The sequence below is a fragment of the Mastigoproctus giganteus genome, chromosome 7 (assembly GCF_048544385.1).
Source record: "Mastigoproctus giganteus isolate SK-2022 chromosome 7, ASM4854438v1, whole genome shotgun sequence".
Taxonomy (NCBI): domain Eukaryota; kingdom Metazoa; phylum Arthropoda; class Arachnida; order Uropygi; family Thelyphonidae; genus Mastigoproctus; species Mastigoproctus giganteus.
Genome location: NC_143581.1, coordinates 119,960,932 through 119,980,824, shown reverse-complemented (window position 1 = coordinate 119,980,824; position 19,893 = coordinate 119,960,932). Strand labels below are relative to the sequence as shown.

Genomic DNA, 19,893 nt, shown 5'->3' with positions numbered 1-19,893 from the left:
TGGCTAAAGGCAAACTTCCGCACATCTATCCTACAACCATCTTTCTTCAATTTGAATTTATGCTCTCTCAGGCGATTATTCTGAGCAAGAGGAAGGATCCCATCCACATTAAGCATGCTCAAACCATTCAAGGCTTCATGCACCTCAATCAGATCACCCCGCAGGTGCATAGTCTCCAGACACTGTAATTTACAAAACTTAAGCCTTTCTTCGAAAGAGCAACCCTTTATTCCATTCACTAATCTTGTTGCCCTTCTCTGTACTTGTTCTGACAGCTCTACATCCTTCTTAAAATGAGGCCTCCAGACCTGTATACAGTACTCAAGGTATGGCCTGACCATTGCCTTTTACAAGGGGATAATCACCTCCTTATCCCTGCTAGAAAAATTCCTGTATATTATTGACAAAACACCATGAGCTACTCTTGCAGACTGTCTGCACTGCTCAGAAAACTTCATATCTGTTTTCACAATAACCCCCAGGTCCTTTTCATTCTCTACCACTGTCAGTGTGGTACCACAGAGTTGATACATTACTCTGGGATTACTGCTTCCCATATGTAGTACTTTACATTTGTCAAGGTTAAACTTCATTTGCCACCTCTCAGCCCATCTGCTCAACTTTTCTAGATCCTGTTGCAGCAGAGTACTGTCATTAGTGTCATTAACAACCCTGCCAACCTTTGTATTGTCTGCAAACTTAGACATTAAGCCTGATATACCATCAGCAATATCATTTATAAATACAGAAAACAACAATGGACCCAACACTGAACCCTGAGGAACTCCACTAATAACCTTAGTCCATGAAGAGCAGTGTCCAGACTACTCTCTGTCTTCTCCCACTCAACTATCCCTTTATCCATAGCAGCAATTTGCCTCCAGTGCCACTCTGCTCCAATTTGTGCAGCAGTCTTCCATGTGCAACAGTATCAAAGGCTTTTCTAAGATCCAAATATATAATATCAAAGTTATTCTTTGCATCCAGTTCCTTTGTGACTACATCATAGTATCCAATCAAATTAGTCAGACAAGACTTCCCCTTAGCAAACCCATGCTGTGTCCGAGCTATAACTGAAGTCTTGTCTAGATGACCCTGCAATGCTTCTTTAACCAGTGCCTCCATTAATTTCCCTTGAACAGAAGTTAAACTATTACCTCTGCAAGAATCACTTTTACCTCTGCCAGCGGCTACTGTTAATCTATTAGTCCGTGTATCCCCCCAAGCTAACAGTTGACCCACCTAACTCTGCCTCGATAGCATCAGCAAATATTCTTGCACCCTTTCTATTTAAGTGTATCCCATCCCTGTAGAAGCAGTCTGTCTTGTTAACAAGCACAGACCAGGCTGAAAAAAATTCTACCCCTTGAGCCTTGCACGATCTCTTCAGGGCAGAATTGATCGACAAGGCTCTCATCATATACTCCCTCCTATCGTGTCTGAGAAAAATTGCCGATACTTTCACATTCAACCCTAACTCACGGCTTTTTTTCAGCATTGTCTTGTACTTGTTAAGTAATTCTGTCGGTCTCCTACTCTTAATATCATTAGTGCCAACATGTACAACAATATCACTCTTTGTGCCCTTAAAGGATGATATCTGCCCTACAATGTTATCAACCTTTGCCACTGGCAGACATATCCTGGTCCTGTTCTGTCTACACATTTGCACAATTTGTTCCCCGTTTCCCTGACAATAGAGTCACCTACAACAACTAGTTCCTTTGTGACTAGGACATTCTGCCTTGGGAGTTGCCGCCATGTTGCATGATATCTGCTGAAACAGTTTTAAATCATATGCTCATTGGCATAGGAACGCCTGGCATTGGAGCAGGCGCAAAGGGCGCCACTGACAGACTACAGTGTCAAGCTATATCGACACCCGAGGCTAGCTGACGAAATGGCACCCCTCAATCATGTTGAATCAAGATGACAGCACAGGGAGGGTGAAAATTAATTTTCACACGGTGATTCAATGATGCATCCTTATAGGACGTCTCCGTAGCCAGGTGGGAAAGAGCAGCAGTGCGTAGCACACGCTTCTTGATTAGACCGGGGTTCGAGCCCATCACCACCAAACACGGAGGATGCGGAAGGGTCAGGGAATGACCACCGCATATTCCCGGAGCAACAAGCATCCTTTTATCTGAGTACATACTGCATAACATCATAGATCTATTTTCTGTCCAGAATGTAACTTTGAAGGGACCAATCAGGCGATCGCTTCATCAGCGCATGCTCGAATGCATAGTAGTTCACAATTTACGCATTGTGTACAAACTGAATAAGTTATAAGTTATTGTGTTTTTGTGATTGCTATATAAACAGGTAATCATGCATATTGTGATTTATAATTTAAATAAAACAATAAAGGCCAAATTAATTTTAGACATGCCAACAAAGAAAAAAGTGGATGTAGAAAGACTGCATAAAGAGGAAATTAGAAAAAAACATTCCGCTAGTTGACAAAACTGGCTTACAATAAGCCACTCCAAACCTGAAAGTGACAAATATATTTAAAGAAAACGAACATGATTCGAATGAAGATGAAACGAATGACAATGCCACTGAAATGGAAGTCCAAGAAAAAAGCTCAAACAATTGAAGTTATTTTAAAAGAATTAGAAAGTGTGGACAATACCAAAAACAGTTGGCAGAAGATAATGATGGCAGCAATAATATTAACATGGAACATGTAAGTCTGAATTTTAATGATCCGACCACTTGGGACTTTAATTCCCCCAAAAATAGATACTTTATGGTGCAACATGGTCCCGAACATATAGTCTTAAATGTTCCTGTCTCTAATGGCGTATGTTTCAATAATTAGTTGGAAATACAAAAATGAAAGTATTGAAAAGAAAAAAAAGAGAGAGAGAGGAAATGGTTATTTTATTGCAAAAACAAAGATGCAATATATTGTTTTCCATGCCTCTTATTTATATCTGGCAGAAATAATGTTCCATTTTGCAGCTCAGATGGATTGGAAACATCTAAATCCAAACATTCTTTTTCATGAGAATTGATTACAACACAAACAGTTTCACAAAATGGAAATTATTAGAAAAGGGTCTTCAAAAAGGATCAACTAATTGACGACGCTGCACAAGCAGCACTAAGAAGCAAAATTTTGAAATGGTGTCATATATTGAAAGTAATATTTAAATGCATATTGTTCTGTGCTGAAAATAATTTGCCATTTCGTGGACATGCTAGTAATATCGATACCGAAGGAAAAAAATTGTGGCATATATTTAAACTTGATAAAATTTGTCAGCCAGTTTATTAATGTATTAGCTATACGGTGCAAGGAGGCTTACGTTGCACCAGCCAAAAAAAAAAGTTCCCGAGTTACCCTGAGAGAGAGAGAGAGAGAAGGGAATCACCAAGAAAGAGAAGAATGATGATATCCAGCTGAGGACCCTGGGTGTGCAAAGCCCATACTCACCAGATGTGAGCCCCGGGTATAAAATTTGACGTTGGTATGAAAAATGCTCTGGAATCGCATATTAAACTAATTATTTATCTTGAGAAATTCAGAATGAATTTATTAATTTGTTAGCAACTGAAGTGAAATAATTTAAAATAACTAAATGCAACAAGGCATAATATGTTAAGAGTAAGAGTTTTATATCTATATAATATCGGTGTGGATACGCCACAGATAACTCTTAAGAAAAATCTACGATAGTAGCGTGGGTGGAGGCATAATTTTCTCTCCATCTCATATTGTGCTCATCCTTCACAACGAGTTGCCATGGTATTACACTACTTCGAATAAATAGAGAAGACTATTACTTATTCTCGGTGGACACCACCACCCAGACTACACCGTTTCAAAGTTTGTTTGTATATGTGTGGAATAATAACTCTACTATCCACTTGTCCCTATTAGACTTTGAAAAGCAAAAAGTAGAGGCAAAGTTATAGTAGGAGTGGAAAAAGAAAAGAAACGGTGTAGAAGAATGAAAGGGACAGTAACTCTTTCTACTCACACCACTCAAAAACTCCTCAAAAAGGCAATGGTTCCCCAGTAGAGAAGACTGTTGTTACATATTCTCGGAAACTCTGTGAATATCAGGTTCCCCTCCCCCCCCCGGTGACCGTTTCTAGGCTTGTTGGCCTTTCATCGGTGGGTGGGCAGGTACCCTGGTATTGCAGACATGACGACCCAGTTGTGAAGATAATCACACAATATGAGAGGTGCCAAAAGGTTTGTATAGTAATATTTAAAATAACTAAATACAACAAGGCATAATATGTAAAGAGTAAGAGTTTTATATCTATATAATTTCGGCTCCCCCATAAATAACTCTTAAGAAAAAACTACGATATTAGTGTGGGAGGCATCATTTCCTCTGTATCTCATATTGTGCTCGACGATAGGCCAATAGCTTTGAAACGAATGTTTAATCTCATGCACGCATAAAGGAAAACCACTCTCTTCTAAATCTTTAAAAGGGTGCTTACAATAGAAAGTTGACCAGAGCCTATTGTCTGAATATTTAATGCACCTTGGTCTGCCCACTGGCTATGGATACACAGAAAGTAGCTGACCAGCTCGACTTCTCAGTATGCAGGACAGTTAGTTGGATAGGTTTTACGGGTCCCACTGCGTTGCAGATGGTAATCTCTTTATCTTTTAATTCGGGTGTAACAACAGCTTTATTGCTTGCTTGAAAGCCATGGGTACCCAGTTAAGTCTCATGATGCAGTCGTTATATGGAAAATTTTCTTTGTTCGTAGAGTGAAGAAAATTTTCATTTCCATAGAATGAAGAAATAAAAAAATTCGGTAAAAACAAAACATTTATCTCTAAATAGAAAAATTCGCTATAAAGAAGTTTGTTAAACAGAGTTCCAACTGTAGTTATTATTTATTATGATTTTAGCAATTATCAAAAAAAAGGTGCGTAGCCACGAATTTGCCAAAGGCGCCGAAAACCTAGCTACGCCTCTGTGTGTGCTAATGCACAGTCGTCACTAGGGTTGCTAGATTTCTATGACTGGATTAAAGGACACTCAAAAATAATTAATGCTACCACTGTCCAACTCTCACTCCAACCCCCCCCCCCTTCCCACCACAAAAAAGGAAAATTATTTTTTAGTTAATAATTAAACATTTTGTGTATATTTTTTTAGATTTTGGTTTAAAAATTGTAGCTTTCATATTGACTATAAATATTTGCAAATTTTAGTTTAATTTAAAATTTAAAATATTTAAGGGTAAACCATGGCTTTCTATGGGGAAGGATATGGATTGATATATAAGGATAATGAATGATATGGATGATATAAAAAGCCTGAATTGATCCAAATATTTTAATGCAAGTTTAGTGCCTTAATTGACATCAAGCTAAAGTAATTGTAGGTAGGCAAAAAAAAGCAAAAAAAAAAAAAACATACTGGTTTAATAGCTGAAAATCATTCATATTGATCATATTTTGTATTACTCTGAGCAACCTTAAGAACTTCGGCATCAATTTTAATTTTCTCAGAAAAATCTAAACAATTATCTTTACAATTGAAGTAGATCATTAGTTTGCTTTTTGTGAGTGAAACTGATTTTGCCCATCCCTCCACTTCAAGTTCACTACACTAAAAATCCTTTCTGAATTTGCCAAAGGCCCCGGAAATGAAAAAAACATATGACATATGAAAATATTTGAAAGCTAAAAATCAACACTTTTCAATATTAAATGCCATTGATTCGAAGTACTCAAACAAGTTTTAAATTTTTCAGAGGTTGACATGGTCTCATAATTTGTTTTCAGTACTGAAACCTCATCAAATAAATCATTCATATCCAAGTTTAGTTTTTCTATTAATTTAGAATTTTCTGCTTTTTCAACAAATGAGTCATAGTTAGTACAACCATTTTTAAAGCTTAATTTGCGGGCGCCTCCGTAGCCAGGTGGGAAGGAGCAGCAGTGTGTAGCACACGCTTCTTGATTAGACCGGGGTTCGAGCCCGTCACCACCAAATACGGAGGATGCGGAAAGGTTAAGGAATGACCACCGCATATCCTGGAGCAATATGGTCTTAGTTGCTAATGCTCCTAAAAACCAAACAACAACAACAACAGCTTAATTTGCTGAGTTTCAAAAAGGGATATTTTCATTAAAATTAAATTTCTTTCCTAAATATTTCAATGCAGCATTTCTAAGTGCATTGTTGTTTTCTTTATATATTAATAATATTGATGAAGGCATATCATGCTTAATGTCTGAGTTTACTACAAAGGCTGGTAGGGTAGTTAATCTAATCGGGTTAATCACATATATGTACATATGGAAAAACAATGCTATTTCGGTGGTTTACTATCGAAATCATTTATTACTGTGCTTTGAAATCATTTATTACTGTGTTTTTACTACAGGGGTCTAATTTCTGAACATCTGATGAACTTGATACCCAAAAAATTCTTGATCAAGACGATTCTTCAGTGAATTTTTTAGATCATTCATTATAAAAAACTATCACTGGCACACATTTCATTCTTTTCAAGCTATTTTATTGCTTTGCAAATTATTTTGCCTCCTACGCCTGTGCGGAAATCCGCCACTGCCATTACGAGGGGCATGCATTGAAAAATGAAAATAAAGGACAAATTGCATCCTTTCTTGTTTCAATAAAGGACAAGGACAGTTTGGCTGAAATAAAGGATGTCTAGCAACCCTAGTCATCACTAACATTACTGCAGATTCTTGAAGACGATCCTAATAAAAAACTGTTTACCTTCCTGTTAACCATTGTTGTTGTTATTTGGTTTTTAGGAGCATTAGCAACTAAAGCCATATTGCTCCGGGGATATGCGATGGTCATTCCCTGACCTTTCCGCATCCTCTGTATTTGGTGGTCATGGGCTTGAACCCCAGTCTAATCAAGAAGCATGTGCTACGCACTGCTGCTCCAGCCCACCTGGCTACAGAGGTGCCCTATTAACCATTGGAAAGACACAAATGGCCCTAGCAGCCTATGTGTCATTAAATTCCAACACAACAACAACAACAAGATTGGTGAGGGGAGCAAGAGGCTGCTCTTACCAGGAAAGGCTTCGGTTTTGCAAATTGCTGTGTCAGGAAACTAGGCACCTGCAAGGTGATCTGATTGAGGTGTTTAAGGCCTTGAACGGTTTAATTAAGCTCACTGCTGATGCAATCCTTCCTCTTCCTCAGACTACACTGGGGGGAAGGGCCTGAGTTCAAATTGAGAAAGTATGGTAGCAGGACAGATGTGCTTTCAGACAGAGAGTAGTTGATTGTTGGAACCAAGTCCCATATGGTTTGTATAAATTGAAGGAAGAACTAGATAAACTGTTAGAGGGATGAACAGGTGAAATGAGATGTGTTGGGTTTTTTTTTTTTTTTTGTATTTGACTGATGTATAAGCTTGCTTATACATCATTTGCCTCTACTAATAATAATAATAATAATAGCTAAGCCTATGCTTGGTTAATCTCCAGTTAATTGAGACCAAGAAATATATCATTCCACCATAGTTCCTTCGTTGAAATTGAAGCTCTTGCCTTTACCTTCGACCACACAGATATAATCCATTTTATGATATTGCAGGGCGTCTCCATAGCTAGGCGGGAAGGAGCAGCAGTGCATAGCACACGCTTTTTGATTAGACCGGGGTTCGAGCCCGTCACCACCAAATACAGAGGATGCAGAAAGGTCAGGGAATGACTGACCACTGCATATCCCAGAGCAATATGGCCTTAGTTGCTAACGCTCCTAAAAACCAAATAACAAATAACAAACAACAAACAAACATGATATTGCGGTCACTGCCCTCTATTGGTTTCCCCCACTGTATCAAGGTTTTGATACATTTAGTCTCCTTAGTAAGAGCCAAAACTAGGATATAATAGCCCTCTGCATTCTCATATATAAATAGCAATCATCTAGGTTGTTGAAAAAACTATTACCATATAATGTATTTCCAGTCCAAGTATTCTATTTCGTAAGAGGGAGATTGAAGTTGCATATGAGACAATTGTACTTATTGGTCCATTCAATCTGCCTCCAGAGATCTTTGTCATATTCCTCAGAGTCTGAGGAATATGATAAAAATTACTCATACGACATATGAGTCATTTGTTTGATAACACCCAACTATCATTTTCCCTTTACTGTAAATCATTTAACATCATCAACATCCACATAACCTTTATCTGATTGATGGAATATTCTTGCCACCTTGATGCAGTTTTTGACAAGAGGCATCTAGGCATCTCTCCTGAACATACGCTCTCTTCACCAAAATGAAATTCTTCCACTTTTATCAGAGATACAAGAGGAACAATTTCATGTATCTCTGATATAAGTGAAAGGTAGCGTGTCTCAAGTAATCCCAATTGCAGCAGCATTAGTTGACTTGATCAAAAGCTCAAATACTGTATTCCTGGAATTGCTATATAGACAAATTAAGTTTTTTACTTTATGGCTTTTGACTGCCTTGATCCCTTATAAGTGTTTTTACATGTGGTGCTAGATTTCTGGTAAATTTTCCTTCCCTTACAGTTTCCTTTGATTGTTTATGGTATGGTATGGTAATTAAGGTTGGCATACAAGGGCTCTCACAGAGGAGACAAGTGTAATTTTGTTCTATGCTAGTGATATGCCAGATTTCCTAAATCCTTGAACTCTTAATAACTCCTCAGTGGTATTAACAAAAACCCTTGCACTTCCTCTGAAATTCTCTCTCTCACCTAAAATTTCTCCACTAAGCCCTGCAATGTCCATCAAGCCTAGGGTTAACCATAAGGCTTTCATAATGAAATCCGTCCTATAGGCATACTCTGGTTATATGTCATCTGTCTTTCTTGCAGAATGTGTTTCCTGTTCCCTTACAATTGAGTCCCCAAGTAAGACTGTATATTGCAGAACCAAAACATTCTACCAGTTCCTCCATTTGTGGGGATGCATTCAGAAGTATGTTGCTTGATGTAGCATCAGATACTTGAATCTTTGACAGGCACCCAGATTGAATTGCTCTAGTGCATCAACTGATGTCCTCAGAGATGCAGCAGGTTGGCAGTATGTTGAGGTTTGAATTTAGTTCATTGCACTCGAAGGATCTTGTGCAAAACAAAGTGACTCTCCATCAGCTAGAGAGGTGCCTCCTTAGCCAGGCGGGCAGGAGCAGCGGTCTAATCAAGGAGCACGCTTATTAATTAGACCGGGGTTCGAGCCCGTGCCCACCAAATACGGGGGATGCGGAAAAGTCGGAGAATGACCATTGCATATCCCCAGAGCAATATGGCCTTAGTTGCTAATGCTCCTAAAAACCAAATAACAAAAACATCAGCTAGTGAAAGCTGGGTTGTTGTTGTTGTTGTTGTTATTATTTGGTTTTTAGGAGCATTAGCAACTAAGGCCATATTGCTCTGGGATATGCGGTGGTCATTCCTTGACCTTTCTGCATCCTCCGTATTTGGTGGTGACGGGCTCGAACCCCGGTCTAATCAAGAAGCGTGCGCTACACACTGCTGCTCCTTCCCACCTGGCTACGGAAGTGCCCATGAAAGCTAGGCATGTGTGTGATGAGTGAAAACAAATGAGATTCACTGTTGGCAATTCTGCCACCAGTCAAGGCATTACTTGGCACAATGAATCCATAATCTTATTTAAATAGAATTTAAAATTATAAAATATCTAAAAAAAAAAATATTTGAAAGATCTGGGTTAATTACATATATATAACAGTGTCCAAATATTCGTTGTGGAATTTAAAACTGCAATAATTTTAAGTTCTATATGAGATAAAAAAAAAATTCGTAAAATGTATTGTAAAAGAAATTTATTCTAGATTTATGCACAGAAAGCAACAACTTAATTTGTTTAATTTTTTTCTCAGATATTCTACCTTACAAGAGATGGCTTCAATAGAAGAAAAAGTGAACTGTGTTCTCAGGCTAGCAGAGCTTAAGTCCATATCAGCGGTTAGAAGAAAATTTACAACACATTACACAAAGGAAGTATGGCACAGAAATTCAATTTGGAACTGGATGAAGAAGTTTAAAGACTCTGGTTTCATTAATGATAAGCTGCAAACTGGAAAGCCCAGATTAAATGAAGAGACCATGTCATCTGTTGAGGAAGCTTTTTAGTAAGGCCCACAAAAATCACCGAGACAGGCATCTCGGGAATATGTTGTTCCTAAAGCAACAGTGCACAAAATTCTTCAAGTGAAATTTCACAAGCAACCTTAGAAAATTCAAGTGCAATCAAATGTTGCTGGAAGAGGACTACCATGCAAGATTAGCTTTTCGTCACCAATCTGGTGAAATGACATCTTATCTTTTGACAATCTAATGTTTAGAGATCAAGTAATGGCAAGGTTAGTTACCATATTTGGAGAGAGAGAAACTGCAAGAAGCCTGGAAGATTTATAAATTCAATACAGTGGGACCAAACGATGATGTTACCAACAGCAAATTTTAAATGGGATGCATTCATGAAATTAATCTTGGTAGCTACTAGGCTTTTCATACCAACTAATAACTACTGTTCAAGGTATATGCCTAAATGGATGTCGGATGAACTAATGAGACTTGTGGCAGAGAAGAAAAATGCATGGGATGTATATAAATTATCAGGCAACACAGAAGCCTATGGTAGATATAAGCTAGTCTGTAATCAAGTCACAGAGGAGGTTAGGCAAGCGAAAGCAGATTATGAGAAATCCTTGGCAAAGAATGCAAAAAAAAACAGCAAAGACTTCTTTACTTATATAAGCACTAGAAGAAAGGGGGATGAACCAGGTTGGTCCACTTGATATCAGTGGTTCAGCTGTTGATGATCCTGCCCAGATAGCTGACAAACTGAACAAGTATTTTGTCTACGTTCACACGTGAGGAATTCAGTAGGGAAGTAGAGGACATGAAATCTAACAGGGAGTTAAATGATTTCATAATAACTGAGAGCAGGAAGTGGAGGAAAAATTGTTGAAGTTAAACATAAGAAAGGCACCTGGGGTGGGTGGGATCTATCCAGTTATATTTAAAGGAAGTAAACAAACCCTTAGCCATAATTATGAGAGCATCCTTGGACTCAGGAGAGTTCCCTATGGACTGGAGATGTGCAAATGTATCCCTAATTCACAAAGGGAGATCAATGGATGACACGAGTAGTTACAGACCTGTTAGTTTAACTTCTGTTCCTGGGAAAATAATGGAGTCACTTGTTAAAGAAGCATTACATGATCATCTAAACAAGACTGCAGTAATAATTCAGACACAGCATGGGTTTATTAAGGGGAAGTCTTGATGACCAATTTGATTGGATACTATGATGTGGTCCCAAAGGAACTGAATGTAAAAAATAAGTTTGATATCATCTACTTGGATTTTAGGAAACTTTTGATATTGTTGGACATGGAAGACTACTGTACAAATTGGAACAGTATGGCATTGTGGGCAAGTTGCTAAATTGGATAAAAGGATGGTTGAGTGGGAGAAGACAGAGATTGGCTATCAGTGGACACTTCATGGGCTAATATATTCAGTGGAGTCGCCAAGGGTTCTGTGTTGGGCTCATTGATGTTTTGTATATTGATGAAGGTATATCAGGCTTAATATCCAATTTTGCAGATGATACAAAGGGTGGCAGGGTTGTTAACGGCACTAATAGCAGTGTAGTACTGCAACAGGATCTAGAACATTGAGAAATGCAAAGTACTGGATATGTGTAGAAGTAACCCCAGAGAAATGTACCAACTGTGTGATACTACCCTCAGTTTGATAGAGAATAAAAAAGACCTGGGGGTAATTGTGTAGTCCAGTGTGAAATTCTTTGTGCAGTGTAGTCAGGCTGCCAAAACAGCTCATGGGGTTTTTTCACTGATATACAGAAATTTTGCTAGTAGAGATAAGGAGTTGATTAATACTTTTGTATAAGGCAGTGGTCAGGTTGAGTACTGTATACAGGTCTGGAGGCCTCATTTTAGGAAAGATCAAGAGTTGCTAAAACGAGTATAGAGAAGGGCAACAAGATTTGTGAGGGGAACGGACTCCTCTTACAAAGGAAGGCTTAAGTTCTGCAAATAGCATCATCTGGAGACTAGGCACCTGTGAGGTGATCTTATTGATGAGGTGTGTGTAAGGCGTTAATTGAGTTCAGAAGGCTCAGTGCTGATAGGATCCTGAGGTGGCATAAATTCAAATTGAGGAAAGACAGTTGTAGAATATATGTGCAGAAATTTGCCTTTAGACAGTGGGTAGTTGAGCTGGAACAAACTTACATCTGTCATTGTGGAAGTTAATAGCTTCAATAAATGCAAGGAAGAACTGGACAAACTTTTAGAGCAAATGGATGTGTGAAATGTTTTTTTTTTTTTTTTTTTTTTTTTTGGCTGATGCTTGGAAGCAATTGAAGACAAAGTGATGGTCAAGGGGTACTGCTCTACATGGACTAATGTTATTAGTGGTGTCCCTGAGGGGTCGGTGTTGAGCCCACTGTTGTTTTGTATATTTATCAGTGATATTGATGATGGTATATCAAGCTTAATCTCGAAGTTTGCAGATGATACAAAGGTTGGAAAGGTTGTTAATGACAGTACTCTGCTGCAACAGGATCTGGAAAAATTGGATAGATGGGCTGAGAAGTGGCAACTGAAGTTTAACATTGACAAATGCAAAGTATATGGGTAGCAGTAACCCGAGAGAAATGTACCAACTATGTGTGGTGTTACACTAAGGTAGTGGAGAATGAAAGAAACCTTGGGAAAATTGTGCAGTCAGATATGAAGTTTTCTGAGCAGTGCAGACAGGCTACTAGAGTAGGTCACAGGGTCTTGTCAATTTTATACAAGAATTTTGTGAGTAGGGATAAGGAGGTGGTTATCCCCTTGTATAAGGCAATGGTCGGGCATCACCTTGAGTACTGCGTTCAGGTCTGGAAGTCTCATTTTAGGAAGGATGTTGAGTTGCTAGAACGAGTACAGAGAAGGGCAACAAGATTGGTGAGGAGAACAAAGGGGGACTCTTACCAAGAAAGGCTTAAGTTCTGCAAATTGCAGCACCTGAAGGGTAGGCACATGCGAGGTGATCTGATTGAGTTGTATAAGGCCTTGAATGGATTGAGCAGGTTAATACTGATGGGATTCATCCTCTTGCTCAGATTACAAACCTGAGGGGGGGCATAGATTCAAACTGAGGAAAGACAGTTGTAGAATAGATGTGCAGAAGTATGCCAGCAGGTAGTTGATTGCTGGAACAAACTTCCATCGGTTGTTGTGGAAGTTGATAGCTTAAATAAATTCAAGGCAGAACTAGACAAGCATTTAGGATGAATGGATCAGTGAAATGGTAAGGGTTTTTTTTTTTTTTTTTTTTTTGACTGATGCTATGTAAGCTTGCTTTCTTGCATCATGTGCCTCTGCTAATGCTAATGTCACTGTGTTATGTGCCCTAAACTAAACATGCATAATTGGGCCTTTTTTTTTTTTTTTTTTTATTTTTGGATAAGCAGTGGTGAATGGTGAATTCTGTATCAACTTGCATTGATACAGAATTTTTTTTTTTATTGCTAAACTAAGACAATTAAAAATTGAATGCAATACGTTTTTTCAGCATGGTGGAGCACTTTGCCACTTCAATTGGAATGAAGTGGCTTCATAACAATCTTAAACAAAGTCATCCCAAACATATGGATCAGCAGAAGTGGGCCAGTTTCTCGGCCAGCTTGCTAACGTGATTTTTTTTTTCACTGTACTTTTTCTATGGGCTCATGTTAAAGGTGTGGTTTACTCCTCAAAGTCTTACTCTTTAAATGTTCTAAATATCAGGATCACAAATACAATTAATGCCATAACTGAAACACAACTGTTTATAGAATTTCAAAATTATACTACACTTTGTATCAGTAATGATGGAGGTTATGTTGAATCTTAACAATCTTATGATTACATACCCAAATAACTAGAATAAATTACCTTTCCAATGCATTTTGAAATTGTACATGGACTTCCTGTTATATAGGCACACAAATTATAGGAATGGGTTATAAATTAAGGCTTTTTTTTTTTTTTTTAATATGATGTATGAATTATACAGTTCAGTACACTGAGTAAAGTTCGAACAGAGAATTCTTACTTGTGATTGAGGTATTTCTGCAAAGCCGCCAATAATCAAAGCTCTATGAATACGATACTGTAACTTTCTAAATACTTAGCTAAATGCAAAAATAAGCTAACCCACATGAACTAGACTCTCAAAAGTATTTATCTGTTTTACCGCAATTCAAACCCTTCTGTGTGCTTGTGACTACTTCTATGTGCTATACTAATTTACTGGCTACAAACTATGGTCAAAATTGCCATGTGCAATGGCTCTGTTAATCTGAAACTTATTAAATGGTTAGCTAAATACAAAAAGGAGCCAACACCGTCATTAGGGGGATGGGGTTCAAAAAAAATTCCAAAACTAACCTGATTTTTAACAGCTTCCAAATCTGATAGCTCTTCGAAATGTTTTACAACTGTTGTAGTACTCTGTTCAAATTTTAGCTTGTGTAAAATACAGCATTTTTCACAAAACTAGAAACAAATATCATTAGGTCTGGTTTCTGCTCCCTGTTAGTAAAAATCATTGATAAACCACTATTATATTCCTGCATTAGCCATCTGTTATTGGCTTTTCCTTTCCCTCCAGTTAATTGTCTCCAGTTTTTGGGTTAACACCCAAACAACAGCAATTCTCCTCTATCCCCTGCTAATAAGTCATGACGGAGATAATATCAATGAAAATAGCACAGTTTATGAATATGAACTGGAACATTAGGTGACCATCAGACTTATACTCACTGCAATGTATTGTGAGAGTGACACATTATTGAAGTGAGTGGCACTGGCATCAGTGCAAAACCAACTTGTGTTCGGGTACTTTTTGGAGAGTGGGGTATCTCATAGCGATGCAATTTTTTTTTCCACACTTGAGTAGGAAATTAGCCACATGCTTAACAAATGAATATATTTCTTTTTGATATATTAAGACCAATTTATACCTGTGCATTTAAAGTATATATCTTTGCTTAATTTAGGTCCAATGGGCATTAGTTATAGGGCATATCCAGATGATCCTGGTCTTCAAGAGGGCATGATTATGTCTAATGGTAATGTCTTATAAATCTTAATTGAGTAATTATTTAAAATTGCATAAATATTTACTAGACGTATGCAAAAAAAGGAGCAAAACAATAAATGTATTTTCAAAAAATTTTAAATTTCTTTGGTAGTCAAATTCAGCTCTTCAATTGCAAAGAAATTGAGGGGCCCATCAAGCTCTCAGCTGCCCACATCAACGCCAGAGCTTGCACTTGGGCATCGCGTGACACAGAGGCAACCCCCAAGGCAGAATGCGCTGGTCCCGAAGGAACTAGTAGTTGTTGGTGACTCTATTGTCAGGGAAACGGGGAACATGCTTTGTAAAAAAGATAGGTGGAACAGGACCAGGGTATGTCTGCCAGGGGCAAAGGTTGATGACGTTGTAGAGCGAATATCATCTTTTAAGGGCACAAAAGGTGATATAGTTGTACACGTTGGCACTAACGATATTAAGAGTAGGAGACCGGCAGAATTACTTAACAAGTACAGGTCACTGTTGAACAAAAGCCGAGAATTAGGGTTGAATTTGAAAGTGTCTGCAATTCTGCCCAGACACGATAGGAGGGAGTATATGATGAGAGCCTTGTCGATCAATTCGGCCCTGGAAAGATTGTGCAAGGCTCAAGGGGTAGAATTTTTTTCAGCCTGGACTGTACTTGTTAACAGGAGAGATTGCTTCTACAGGGATGGGATACACTTAAATAGAAAGGGTGCAAGAATATTTGCTGATGCTATCGAGGCAGTGTTAGGTGGGTCGGAAAACTGCTAGCTTGGGGGGAGACAAAGACCAATAGATTGACAGTAGCCACTGGCAGAGGTGAAAGAGATTCTTGCACTGCTTCTATTAGAATGAGCAGAAGCCTGAAAAACAAGATGCATGGTATTTCAGAGACTGCTGGGAGCCATTGCGGTACACGTAAACACATGGGTTGTGTTAGGGTAGCTAAGAATAGAAACAGGTGCAGGTATACTTGCGTGTACACCAATGCTAGGAGTTTAGTAAATAAATTTGATGAATTTGAGGTATTGCTCAAAACATCAAAGGCAGATATTGTTGGGATATCAGAGACGTGGTGTCACACAGATATAAGGGATGCAGAAATGCAATTTGGGGAGTACAACGTCTACAGAAAGGATAGACAGGATAGGAAGGGGGGAGGGGTTATGCTATTAGTTAAGAAACACATAAAAACCAAGGAAGTGAAGCCAGTCGACATCGCTGGACAGTGCAGTGTTGAGTCAGTTTGGTGTGACCTAAGCATTGGGAGATCAAAATTGAGAGTAGGAGTGTGCTATAGGCCTAATGACTCTGATGAGTATAATAAGGAACTGTACAGGGAAATAGAGTGGGCCAGTAAATCAGAGAGTCTTATAATGGGAGATTTTAATTTCCCAGATATTGACTGGAATTTGGGGGCTGGTTACTCACACACTAGCAGGGCTTTTGTGGATTTATTGGATGATTGTTTTCTACATCAGCATGTTCGGGAGGCAACTAGAGGGAGTAATACTCTTGATTTGATTATCAGCAGTGATTCTTCATGCATTCAGAATCTGCAGATAAATGAACCACTAGGTGGCAGTGATCACAGTGTGCTGAAGTGGGATTTACTGAAAGAGGTAACTACCATTAGGGGTAAAGGGAAGGATTATTGTTTCCGTAAAGGCGACTACGATGGACTGAGACAGTATTTAAATTCTATACAGTGGGACCAACTGATGATGTTACCAACAGCAAATTCAAAATGGGAAGCATTCAAAGAACTTATCTTGGAAGCTACTAGGCTTTACATACCAACTAAGAAATATTGTTCAAGGTTTAGGCCAAAATGGATGTCAGATGAACTAATGAGGCATATGGCAGAGAAGAAAAATGCATGGGATACTTACAAATTAACACATGACACAGAAGCCTATGATAGATACAAGTTGATATGCAACCAAGTTACAAAGGAGGTTAGGCAGGCGAAGGCAGATTACGAGAAATCCTTGGCAAGGGATGCAAAGAAAAACAGCAAAGAGTTCTTTACTTATGTAAACTCTAGAAGGAAGGGGATGAATCAGATTGGTCCACTTGATATTGATGGGTCAACTGTTGATGATCCTGCTCAGGTAGCTAACAAACTAAATGAATATTTTGCATCGACATTCACACATGAGGAGTTATTCAGCAAGGGGAATGCCAGAGGTGTATTCAACTCTAGCAGTAAGCTACAGAATCTTGAAATAACTGGGAGTAAAGTGGAAGAGAAACTGTTGAAGATAAACACACGAAAGGCACCCGGGGTGGATGGGATCTATCCAGTTATATTAAAGGAGGCAGCAAAGGAAGTAAGCAAACCCTTAGCCATAATTATGAGAGCTTCCTTGGACTCAGGGGAGGTACCCATAGACTGGAAATGTGCAAATGTGACCCCAATTCACAAAGGAGGATCAAAGGCTGACACAAGTAATTATAGACCTGTGAGCTTAACTTCTGTTCCAGGAAAATTAATGGAGGCACTGGTTAAAGAAGCACTGCAGGATCATTTAGACAAGACTTCAGTTATAGCTCAGACACAGCATGGTTTTGTTAAGGGGAAGTCTTGCCTGACCAACTTGATTGGATACTATGATGCAGTCACAAAAGAACTGGATGCAGGGAATAACTTTGATATTATATACTTGGATCTTAGAAAGGCTTTTGATACTGTTGCACATGGAAGACTGCTACACAAATTGGAGCAGTGTGACATTGGAGGCAAATTGCTGCTATGGATAAAGGGGTGGTTGAGGGGGAGAAGACAGAGAGTGGTAATCAATGGACACTGCTCATCGTGGACTAATGTTATTAGTGGAGTCCCTCAGGGCTCAGTGTTGGGTCCATTATTGTTCTCTGTATTTATAAATGATATTGATGATGGTATATCAAGCTTAATGTCCAAGTTTGCAGATGATACAAAGGTTGGCAGGGTTGTCAAGGACACTACTGACACTATGCTGCTGCAACAGGATCTGGAAAGGTTGAGCAGATGGGCTGAGAGGTGGCAAATGAAGTTTAACATTGACAAATGTAAAGTACTACACATGGGAAAAAGCAACCCCAGAGCAACGTATCAACTCTGTGGTACTACACTGACAGTGGTAGAGAATGAAAGGGACTTGGGGGTGATTGTGCAGGCAGATATGAAGTTCTCTGAGCAGTGCAGACGGGCTGCAAGAGTAGCTCATGGAGTATTGTCAATGATATACAGGAATTTTTCCAGCAGGGATAAGGAGGTGATTATTCCATTGTATAAGGCAATGGTCAGGCCACACCTAGAGTACTGTATACAGGTCTGGAGGCCTCATTTCAAGAAGAATGTAGAGCTGCTGGAACGAGTACAGAGAAGGGCAACAAGATTAGTGAATGGAACAAAGGGGTGCTCTTACGAAGAAAGGCTTAAGTTTTGCAAATTACAGTGTCTGGAGACTAGGCACCAGCGAGGTGATCTGATAGAGGTGTATAAAGCCTTGAATGGTTTAAGCATGCTCAATGCTGATGGGATTCTTCCTCTAGCTCAGAAAAATCACCTGAGAGGGCATAAATTCAAATTGAGGAAAGACAGATGTAGGATAGACGTGCGGAAATTTGCCTTTAGCCAGCGGGTGGTTGGTTGGTGGAACAGACTGCCATCCCTTGTGGTGGAGGTTGATAGCCTAAATAAGTTTAAGGCTCAGCTGGACAGGTATTTTGAATGAACAGAGGGGTGAAGTGGAAGTGGGGGGGTTTTTTTTTTTTTTTTTTGGCTGATGCTGCATAAGCTTGCTTTCTTGCATCAAATGCCTCTACTAATGCTAATGCTAAAAAGAAGCACATTTATCACTGCCACAGTTTTAAAAGACTTATATCTCTTAATTGCTTAACCATTATGATGGTTAGGACTATTTTATCTTAAATAAAATAAATAGGCCTGTATCATAAATACAGGCCTATTTTATCTTAAATTTCACAATTTAAGATAAAATAGGCCTGTACATATTTAAAATATATATTAACTCTACTCTTTTACACTTTCAGCAGTGAGTTTGCTGCATGTAGGTGGGTCCTGGGTAGTGAATTGTTCGCAGCAGCAGGCTCTGCAGAATTTTTCTGAGAAATTTTATTAAAGTATTAAAATGAAACATTTGCTTGTTGACATAAACAGATCATAATACTACTGTATCAGGTAATTGTGGGGCAACACTTGGAATAATGTGACCACGTATAACACAAGATATAACGTAAAACTAGATAGCTTAATACGTATCACTGTATTTAGGAATCTATTAGATTAGAGTAGTATTGACAATTACTTAATTAAATTTATAAATCTTGTTAATTTTCATTGTAATCATGCCCCAGACTAGAGCAGCAAAGCACCAGGCATAAAGTAGTAGAAGTGCTGTGGCTCAGAGGAGAACCAAAGAGGGTGATCCTCCAAAGCATCAAGCCTAAAAAAATGTGCAACTCGTGAAATGTTTTCGGACCGTTCTAGAACAGGACATGATCTAGCCAAGGAGGATATCTTTGTGTGTGTGTGCTAGGTGCAGAGTGTGTCAAGAACTTAGGCACCAACTCAAAGTTCTGATGGGCATCTATGAGAGTTTGAAGAGTCAAGTAAGATGCCCTCGAAGTAATAAAAATGGTGGACCCATCATGCTCTCAGCTACCCAACTCAATGCCAGAGCTCACTCTTGTGCATCAGGTAACACCAGCAATCTTCAAGGCAGAATGTGTGGTAATATATTGTGCAAAAAGAATAGGTGAAATAGGACCAGGATA

At 38.7% G+C, this 19,893-nt stretch overlaps 1 protein-coding gene across 2 annotated transcripts in view; it reads left to right on the top strand.

The window, feature by feature from the left end:
• The window catches only part of LOC150083167 (xaa-Pro aminopeptidase 1-like), an 886,380-nt gene that overhangs the window by 814,397 nt on the left and 52,090 nt on the right, over positions 1-19,893 (top strand). For both annotated transcript variants that reach the window (XM_090377885.1, XM_090377886.1), the window contains one exon: positions 15,047-15,118. In XM_090377885.1, the coding sequence (XP_090234011.1) occupies positions 15,047-15,118 (72 nt within the window). The remainder of the gene's footprint in view (positions 1-15,046; positions 15,119-19,893) is intronic.